The sequence below is a fragment of the Trematosphaeria pertusa genome, assembly GCF_010094035.1.
Source record: "Trematosphaeria pertusa strain CBS 122368 unplaced genomic scaffold BU26scaffold_14, whole genome shotgun sequence".
NCBI classification, from domain to species: Eukaryota; Fungi; Ascomycota; class Dothideomycetes; order Pleosporales; family Trematosphaeriaceae; genus Trematosphaeria; species Trematosphaeria pertusa.
In genome coordinates this window covers 1,176,872-1,186,625 of record NW_022987225.1, presented here as the reverse complement: position 1 = coordinate 1,186,625, position 9,754 = coordinate 1,176,872, and the positions used below count along the sequence as shown (strand labels likewise).

General features: G+C 52.9%; 4 protein-coding genes across 4 annotated transcripts; 3 read left to right on the top strand and 1 right to left on the bottom strand.

Annotated features, from left to right (window-relative positions):
• The first annotated feature begins 2,080 nt into the window (after positions 1 to 2,080).
• BU26DRAFT_90527 (uncharacterized protein) lies at positions 2,081 to 2,955 on the top strand. The gene has a single exon (XM_033836475.1). The coding sequence runs from the start codon at positions 2,328 to 2,330 to the stop codon at positions 2,883 to 2,885; it is 558 nt and encodes a 185-aa protein (XP_033679995.1). The 5' UTR covers positions 2,081 to 2,327; the 3' UTR covers positions 2,886 to 2,955.
• A 69-nt stretch (positions 2,956 to 3,024) lies between these two features.
• BU26DRAFT_608465 (glycine cleavage T protein) lies at positions 3,025 to 4,519 on the bottom strand (the record flags this gene model as incomplete). The annotated part of the gene is made up of 3 exons (XM_033835846.1): positions 3,025 to 3,081; positions 3,138 to 3,701; positions 3,761 to 4,519. 3 exons carry the CDS (start codon positions 4,517 to 4,519, stop codon positions 3,025 to 3,027), a joined length of 1,380 nt encoding a protein of 459 aa, XP_033679994.1.
• Positions 4,520 to 7,244: 2,725 nt separating this feature from the next.
• Positions 7,245 to 8,154, top strand: BU26DRAFT_522692 (uncharacterized protein). The gene has a single exon (XM_033829843.1). The coding sequence runs from the start codon at positions 7,255 to 7,257 to the stop codon at positions 8,080 to 8,082; it is 828 nt and encodes a 275-aa protein (XP_033679993.1). The 5' UTR covers positions 7,245 to 7,254; the 3' UTR covers positions 8,083 to 8,154.
• A 107-nt stretch (positions 8,155 to 8,261) lies between these two features.
• On the top strand, positions 8,262 to 9,588 carry BU26DRAFT_90501 (uncharacterized protein). The gene is made up of 2 exons (XM_033836474.1): positions 8,262 to 8,470; positions 8,522 to 9,588. The coding sequence occupies exons 1-2, from the start codon at positions 8,307 to 8,309 to the stop codon at positions 9,153 to 9,155; spliced, it is 798 nt and encodes a 265-aa protein (XP_033679992.1). The 5' UTR covers positions 8,262 to 8,306; the 3' UTR covers positions 9,156 to 9,588.
• Positions 9,589 to 9,754: the final 166 nt, after the last annotated feature.

Here is a 9,754-nt window from a genome sequence, read left to right as displayed (position 1 = left end):
AAGGCTCTAAGAGACTCTATATATAGAGAGCCTAGTACTAAGACGCTAGGCTAGATTATATAACTTAGGTAAAACTCTAAGTTAAGCTATTATATTAATTAGGCGTTTATAGAGAGCTTTATAATAGAGATAGTAGTATTTAGTAGAGACTTAGTATTTTTAGAGAGTTTGCTTGTCTAGAGGGTTTGCTTATTAAGTACGTTATGTAGATAAAAGATAAAGCAGAAGTATCTGCCTAAAGACTTGAGAGAAAGAACGTTTCTTGAGGATATTAATCTGGGAATTATGATTGATAAAGACGTGGACGCCAACGACGAGCTCTGTCCTGAGCTGGATGATTAAAGAGCGGATTCCTTCGAAAAATGGCGGGTTAGACCCGCGTTCAACCCGGCGTTTGGGTAAACAAGAGTGTTTTGTCGCCCAATGCGATACCCCGGGATCCTTAGCGAACATAGTTCCTACAGGCGTACTTCGATGAGGACATCATCTCATTCAATCTATCATCCATCACATGCACTGTTCATTCTCGCTCCGAAAATAACGCTTATTCACAGGATCAGACACAGCCTCATCGGTTTGATTTCTGCTGATTTTGGCCCCCAAACGTCAGCGGGCAAACCCGACACCGACCAGCCACAGCCGTCGTGATTGGTTCCATAACCCTTCGTCGTCGGGTTTGTCGCCTCGTGTCTGGGCATGAATGCGAGAGCCGTACTCATTATCCAATAAAGATGGGACAGAGGCTGATCCCAAAACGCTGAGAGGCTTCGCATGTCCGTTGAGGGGTGTTGGTAAGCGTCAGGCCAAGCATTCATTAATGTGAATACGGGCTTTTCCTCGACAGAACTGGCAAAATTGACCAAGGCCAAGTCCACTCCCGATTTGGAACGGTCTTCAAAGCAAGCCACTTCAACTCTTCAATCGTATACCGGTGTAAGATGAATTGAAAGAAGGGACCCTACCCTTCCCTACCCGCAAGGAGCCAATTATATGACAACTGCTGCACAACGCGCCACTTCGTACAGCACATGGTGGGATATCCGCCTCGGGCGCAACAGCGTTTGCTTTCTCAATCTTTTCTCCGAAGAGGGAAGCAAGGCTGTTATTTTTGGCTTCTTGTCCAGGGTTCATTTGCTCGGTCCAGTCCTACCACAAGATGCCTGTCACCCTATCCCGGGAAGAGGCTCGTATTCGAGAGGTCCTGCTCTCCACACGCGTCCCAGCGCAGATTACCAGCGCAGATTAGAGGCTCTCTATTGGGTGCTAGAAACAGGGGACGTTTTGGAATTATCATGGCACATGGCGGTTGCATGGGTGTGGGTTTAAGAGGAAGGGCGCCGCGTTGTCCGAGATGGTTTCGTCCTGTCTGCGGCTTTTGAGAAACACCCCTCAGAGGCCTTCGAGTTGCCTATCATGCCTACCCCCTACATTGATGGCGCATATAGCCCCTTCGATGACTATCTAGGCTACTCGTCTATGGCACCATGCTATCGCGACTGCGATCATTATATCGATTTCAATGTACGTGCGCTCCTCCTGTCTCTCCGTACACAATGCACTCGAAGGATTTACCTTCATCATTTGATAGCCTTGTCTCAACCGTTGCGCTGACCGCTCTTCCAGGGCTGCGACAACTCAAAATGCTGGTGCAAGAACGCAAACCTCGACCTGCGCATGTCCAGCCTGGAGAGATGCGCTTCTGCAGCGTGCACATTCGCCAACATGGATATAGCGACCGATTACAGCACTCTTAGTGGAATACAATCGCAATACTGCGTAGATAAAGGGCATAGTCCAGAGGGGATGACTTTGCCGAGCACTACGGAGGCAACCACTACATCGAGCAGTCCTTCGGCGACGGGCACTACCACGACCGGGATGTCGTTGAATAGTCGGACGGGGATAACGAGTGGTCCGACTGCGACGAATACTAATGGTGAGAATACTATTCTTTTGGCGCCGAACGTATTTCGATATGAATGCTTTCTCACTCCTACTCCCATTCTCGTGAGCCCTACATTACACCTTTACACCTCTTCCTGGCGCCATCAGGTTCACAAACGCAGACAGCATCCAGATCCTCCTCCTTATTATCCAGTCCGCATCTCGTTCCCATCATTGTTTTCCTATTGCTAACGCTCTAAGCCCCCTCCCAATTCAACGGCGACAGCAACGGCGGTAGCTCCAGCTCTCTCAGCAGCAGCGCAAAAGTCGGCATAGGAATTGGCGCTACCTCCTGCGTACTCCTTGCCCTTCTCATTCTCGTCCTCCTATTCCGCCGCCGGAGAGCACAACCGCAAACCTTTGTCCCACCACCGGGGACTGGCATGCAGCCGCCCCCAATGTCTTCAACCCCTTACTCTGGAAACGGCCCATATGCTCCGCCGCCACTGCAGCAGGCTGCACCCATGGGAATCCCGCAGCAGAACAACGCCGTCGCACTGGCAGGCACCAAAGGCGACGTAAGCCCCATCGAAGAGAAGGCTCCCACCCTAACAACGATCACACGCAAAGAAGTCGGCGCCGACGGAACCAAGAAGGAGTTCACGCCGCACGCCTCCCCTCCGCTGCATACCGCCTCACCTGTCGCATCCAGTTTCCCCAACGCGACCACCGAGGTTCCCGGTTCGGCCCCGCCGCCCCGCCACGAATTTGGCAGCGATGGCGAGATCACTAATTCCGTGTCTTCGCAGGGCATAGAGCTGGATGGGGCGCACCAGGCGCCGGTCAATCAGTACCCGGCTTACCAGGAGAGTAGGCAAGGGCGGTGGGGGTATCAGTATCCCAGGCAGGGGCAAGCGTATGAAGTCGATTCTGGGCAAGTTCAGGGGTATCCGCGGCATGGACAGCATGGAGGGACGTTTGAGTTGGGGCCGGGGAGGTAGAGGTGGCTTTGTGGTTTGTGGTCCGGGAGAATTAGGGCGGGAAAGTGCATTATCGCGGATTTCTTGAATTTTGCCTGCCTGCAACTGGCCGTATCGAATGAACCAAGATTGACCGCTAAACAAAAAGCCTTGTCTGCTCTCATGACCTCAGTGGTTTTTTGCGCTGATCTTCTTTGTAAGGAGCTGGCTTGACAATCTGGTTGTATGTCAGTCTTGATCAACAGGAAGAAAAAGGATGTGGAGCGCACTTACAGCGCGAATCATTCGCTGTGGCCCGCCCTCCTGACCCCATTTTACCTCGACTTCCGTCCCGAGAGCGGAGTGTTCCTTCTCGATGATACAGAGAGAGATCATTTTCTTGAACCAGTAGCTATAGCATCGTGACACGGCGCAGCCAACAAGCGAGCCGTTGACGTACACACTGCTCCCGCCCACTAAGCCGCCCGCATTACGCGGCAACTCCATGAACTCGAGAGTATTGTCGCAGAAGAGCGATGCGTAGACGTCTATCACATCCTCGCTATTCCATTCCAAGGTGACGAGTGCGTTGGGAGGGTTACTGGCTATGGACCTGAGTGCCTCTTTGCCGATGAAGTCATGGTCGAAGTTGACAAGCCAGCCCCAGCCCAGGTCGAACGGGGTGCGATGGTGGGCGGAAGGTTGGGCGCTGTAGTTCCCAACAGCTCCTAAGTGTAAGAAGCCGGCGCCAAGCAATCCGGCCCCTTGGAGGAACTGGTGGTACTTGCCGAGCTCGGGGTCGTCGCCATGAATCGCTGGGAGAAAATCCAATCTTGGTGTTGGAAATGCACCCTCAACCTGCTTGCGTCTTAGTGTTTCTAGTCGCCTCAAACAACACTCGCCTCGATACAACATACATGATTCACCGTCTTTGCACGGCCACCAAGCTGACGAATGCCAAACTTTGTCCCAGAGGCCATAATAGCCTTGTACACCGTCTGTGCTTCTTCAGCTGGACCCCAGAGCTCGAAGCCTCGTTCGCCAGATACTCCTTGTCGGAGACATAAGAGCTTTGATCCGTTGATGGACATCTCCTTGGCATTCATAAACTTCAAGTCGGTGATTGAAGACCCCGTTGCGGCCTCCATTACATCCAAGCTCTTGGGGCCTTGAACCTGGAAAAGGTACCATTCGCTGGAGACATTGTCCACCGTAACGTCAAATTTTCGACTACCACGGTGGAATTGATAAAGGGCCCAAGTCACTCCAGGAACAGATGTAAAGATAAAGTCGTCATGCCCAAGCATCATGACGACGCCCTCGCCCATGACCTTTCCGTCGTCTCGGCAGAAAACGGCGTGCTTTGCCTGGTATTGCTTGAAGTTTGGCCAGTGATTCGTCGACAAGTATTCGAAGAATGCCTTGGCATCAGGACCTCGGACCCTCATCTTGAGAAGGGGAGACCAATCGCCGATGTAGCAAGTCGATTTCCAAGAGACACTCTCATCGATCCAGTTGGTGAACTCAGAAGCCTCGAAGGTGGTAATGAAGCGGGTCCATGTGTTAACAGAAGAGTCCATAGGAACCATTGGCGTAATGGGGAGTGTGGAGTCCTGTCGGACATTCTGCTGCTGGCATTCGTGCGAGCTGTTTGCGGTGACACTAGATACAGTCATGATGGTATGGACCGATGAGATGCAGCCAAAAAGGGAGTGGAAGGCAAAGGATTATTTCTCGATGCTTGTCAGATAGAATCGAAGAGGAGGCGTGAAGGCAACTTTATATAGTGCCATGCAGGGCCATTGCTGCCAAGGAAGGAGCCATGGGCCTGTGAGACTCGCGATGGAGCGGCCTCTTCACTTGCGAACGTATACGACGGAGCGCATATTCACTGTTTCACTGCAATTGGTGCATGGGCCGCCAAATCCGGTGACTCTAAATTACATGCTTCTTCGTAGGTTTGGTCTTATGGTATGGTATAGGCTGAGTAGGAAAAATAAGTAGCTGAATTGAAGGTCAGAAAATCCTTGGGGGGCATGGCAAGTAGCTAAAGATTTCAGGACCGGCCTTCGGGGACGTTGAGCACCGAGGGCACTAGCTCGCAATACGAATTAGCCGACACGCGCCGGCGCGGACATCGATCGCCCGGCATCGGATGACAGGTTCCTTACTGGACTGTGCTAGTGGTGATGAATTCGTCGTCGGGTGTACGCTGAGCTGGCGTGTCGCGCGGCGCTCGTTGGCCCGTTGGACGTACGAGAGCTTCTAGCAAAGACCCGTGATTGGCCTTCCGCCCGTAAGTTCCTAGACTGCCGTCGGGGAGTGCGGGGATATGTCGCCGACAATGTGGGGTGGCCAGGGTGAATGCAGGCACGCGAGCAGGGGGATACCGTAGCACCGCCCAGGCGAGGAGGACGGAAGCCTGGGACAACCCCAAAGCGGATTTTCTGCGCCTCGTTGGCATCTACTAGCTGTACAACGCCTGGAGTGTCTTCCCTCTATTATAAAGAATACGAGACGTCCCAGGGACTTCCTACCTCAATCGCCGAATGAGTCCATTCTCACGACTTCTCGGCGCCGAGAAGTAGCCTACACACTGACGGGCAGCTCGTCAGCCTCGCTAAGATTGAGCCGATGGACGTGAACAATGCGCTGGCTCATCTTCAGAAGAAGCTCAACCTACATTTCCCCATTGAAGCTGAGCATTATTGCGGCTACAAAGACGAAGCAGGATAGCCTGGTCCTTGCTAGAGCTGATCAATGCATGAATCTGGTTCTAGCCTCTGCGGGACGGAAAGCCCCTTCACTAGTGGTAGAGAGTATGGGAAACATCATATGTAAATGCGATGGAGATGAGGCTGTTGGTGTCGCACTGAGCTCTAGCAACGTTGACGGATCGTCAATAGCAAAGTCCATCTGACGCGGCAACTCGAGGTTCGGGCAGACGTCGTCGCGCTGCAACGCATGCAGCGTCGTTTTAATTCCCCGCATGATTATTATGACATCCCTTGGAGTCAATATTAAGAGCCTCTGTGGATCTCACATCTCGCTCCTGCTTGAAATCCAGCGGTTCACTTGCTGGCTATCAGTGCGTCTGCGTTCAAAGCATCTGTTTGCAAGATGAAATCTCTCACTCGCTCGATCGCCACATCTTAGTGCTCGTAGCCAGCCGTCAAGACTTGGTTGACCGTACTTATCGTGGGAGGCGGTACCTTGAAGATCATGTCACGGCATTAAATGGACTTCTCATCAAGAGCCTTGAGGTCGCTAATCAAGTCGATAGCTGGCGCTTTGAATCCGCGCTTCGCCTGCTAGAGCAAAGAGAGAGAAAGAGCTTGCTAAGACACGTAGCAGCATGTTGCCAGGTCATTCCTTATGATACCCGTACACCTACGTTTGTTCATCTTTTGATCAAACTGTTGCGATGGTTGATTTCGTTTACGTGCAATTGAAATAGTCCCTCGACTTTGCCGTGCTGGAGGGAAGCGCCATGAGAAGCTCGGAACCCAGTGTTCTGGGGGTAGTCGAAAGTCTTTTAGTTTCCAAAGTAGATATTATTATCGCTTTTCGTGCGTATAATTCTAAGTGGTTTGGCATGATATGCGGTCGGGTCGCGAGGGACAAGGCGCAGGCGAAGAAAGAGAGAAGGGAGACGTGGAGGGCCCTTATCAAAATTGCGACGGAAATCTTTGTGTTGCTGATTGTTATTCTTGTCATCTTCGTTCTTCGCCCGCCCGTTACTGTTTCTGTGTTGTTGGTCCAGCTCATCCATTTTATTCCGTAAAGGTTTCATAATTCATTTCGGTCTCCTGCGTCGGAGGAGATAAACGTGAAGAGTTGCTGTGGATTATGATGCTGCACAGGGATGCGTGAAGGTTATTACCGTATGAGTTGTTTTGCATCGAATGTTCCTAATTCGTTGGGAGTGGGCGATGGAGGGTCATGGTTTTGTCATGGTTCGTGGGAAGATCGAGATGAAATGCCGATCCAAGGACTTCTGGTAGCAAACCTTGGAATAGAAGACATAGTATATAATCAACATAATGCTAGCCAGTCTGGGAGTATATTGGCATTCTGACCCTCGAAGCATACCTGCATGTGCTGCCATGAATTCGAAAGATGCCGGACAACTCTGCACACATCACCGTCGTCAGCACTACCCGTATCCAAAATTCGAGGGCGAGACTCGTGAATATCGCGTAGCATAAAGAAGGGCTAGGGCCGTTGGGATCTGGATGTGTCGCATGCCAGCCGTAAGCAGGCCGCGTGACCCGCCGTTAAGCGATAGGTCGGAGGAGGGGCCGAACGATAACTGCCAAAGTTCTAAGACTTTGCGAGCTCTGTCGACGAGACTCAAAGAATCACTCACCAGCGCACCCGGCCACTTTCCAAAACCCCGTGATCAGCCAGCATGCCATCAACCCTCATCGTCAAGCTGAGCCATGCGCTGAATCGCTTGAAGTTGCAAAGGATTCACCGACGCCGACAATCGCAGTCATCGGACGACGCGGAACGCCCTGAGGATGCTCGGTCTTCCACGAATCGGCAAGACTCCGCACAAGAAGAGGAGGCCCAGACCCCGAGGCTGCCGCTTCCCTACCTGCCCACCGAGCTTTGGAGCATGACCCTATCCTACGTCGATCCAATCACGCTCTGGACCTCATGCCGACACGTCTCGTACATGTTCGGCGCAGTCGCTAAGAAGGTCGTCCAGCTCGAAATCGTACCGCAGCTAGAACTTCGTGCGCGGCGACACGACCCCAACGAAGTCTTCTGGACGCCCCATAACTCTTGCCGCTGGAGCTTTCAGGGCTACGCACGCGGATATCCAACCCATGCCATATTCGCGCAAACCTCACCCGAGCATGATCACCGCTGTTCATGGAGACCTTCCCACTCGGCAGCAGTACGCGAGCCCGGTCTGGCGCTCGCCAGCTCGTTCACGATCGATTTCAACGAATCTAAGGGGCCCACCGGTGAGATTTCGTGGCTCCTCAAGCCCCGCTTGGGTTGCGGGGACTGGGTCGAGGTGCGAGAAGGGGCGGGTGGATGGACTTTCACGGCGGGAGACGAGTGGGGTTCGCATAGAAAAGCCAGGAGGCAATGGCAGACAGACCGTGTTTTCGTTGTTGACTGGAGACTGCTATTTCGGGTGTATGTCTTGCAGTCGACCTGGGGAGTGAGAGTGACTGAGGGGAAAGAGACACGCGTAATCGATATCGCATCGCGTGCGAACTAATTGGCAGCCAGCCGGTTTGCCTTTTCTTACGGAGCACCGCTCCGCGCACTGCAATGTTTGGCGTGGATGAAATGTTCGACAAAGGTAAATTGTAGATACTCGTAGACGCGAGACGCGTCGAGGTCCCGCGCACAGACCCCGAAATTTTCAGATCCCCGCCATTGACCCCTCCACCACTCTGTTCGCAATGGCATCGCAAATACACCCACGAACTTCCTGCGACCATGGCTGCTTGCGTCGCTTGCCACAAACACCTCGAAGTCGAGATCGAGCCTGACGAAGATGACGACGTCCAGATGGGCGGCTCGGCCTCCGGCAAAGCTCCCGCAGCTCCTCCGCAGACTGTCCCAGACGATGTACACTTGAATTGCGGGTGCCATTTCCACTGGTCAGTATTCCTGGAAATGGTCGATAACTTAGCTAAAAATTGACACTGCAGGGACTGCCTGCTCGAAGCATATCAGATCACCGAATGCCCTAGTTGCGGAAAGAGCATCGCATCAACATCCCCCGGCGGCGCGCAGCAAGTCCTCTGCAACCTGAACAACGAAGGCGGACTTCAGGAGGATCTCGACATTCTCCCCCTCCTCACCGAGGAAAGCTACCTCAGGGCATATCCCGAAGAGCGGAAATGCCGCGCCTTCCTCGAGTTCTGCCGCGAAGGCGACGTCAGGGCCATCATTGGCATGTTGCAGGACGACAGTGACGATGAGGATGACGACGAGGACATGGCAGAGAGCGAACTACCGGGGAGGAAGATAGGCGCGGACGAGCTCCTGCGATACCAGGACCCTATTGGGGAAATGCAGTCGGGCCTGCATGCTGCTGTACAGGCACAGAGCAGAGAGATCGCGTGGTTGCTTCTGTTGCTAGCGAGCAACTTACCGTTGACGGAAATCCCAGCAGAGGTGTTCCAAGAAGCAGAGACGCTGGGGATCATGAGGGGGCTTACGGAAGATAAGACGGATATCAGGAACATGAAGGATGCGAATGGGAAGACGGCAGAGGATCTTGCGAAGGTGATTGGCGGTGTATGGACGGGCTGGGTGGGAAACGGGCGTTTGGCAATATGAAGGGGTCAAGGTTGCTTATGCTTCGACTTTAATACAAACCCCCAAGGGCACCAAATCCGCTATTTGGATAAGCGTAAAGAGTCATGGATATTGCGACATACGAATCCAGCCCGCCGTCTGCGGATGAGCACCTGTACTGCGAGGCCGGAGTGCAAGGCATTGCACAATACGACAAACGATTCTCTGACAAACGAACTATGACTCAGCATGCCGGGGTACACATTCTTCTATCGCACGAAATTCTTACCTAGGTAGCTCAGATATGCGATGCCCCCTCATTTCTGTGCCCCGCTCCGTTATAGCTCCGAGGTCCATACCCATTTCCCCACGCACTCGCCGATACGATCAACACGTAGACCCAATCCGGTGATCAATGAGTAGGCACGTCCAAGACAGCTGACACGTTCGGCGTACATTGCATACATACACGATCCACAGTAGCGGCAAGCACTCGTTGTGGCGCTTACCTAGGTAGTTTCCTGTCAAGGTCGAAAGCGGGGACGTGGGCTTGGCCCAACCGTACAACTTCCAGCTTACGCCTGACAGCGTTGTGGACCAACGTTTCGAGATATAAAAGCATGAGGTCGCGCCTCTGCTTC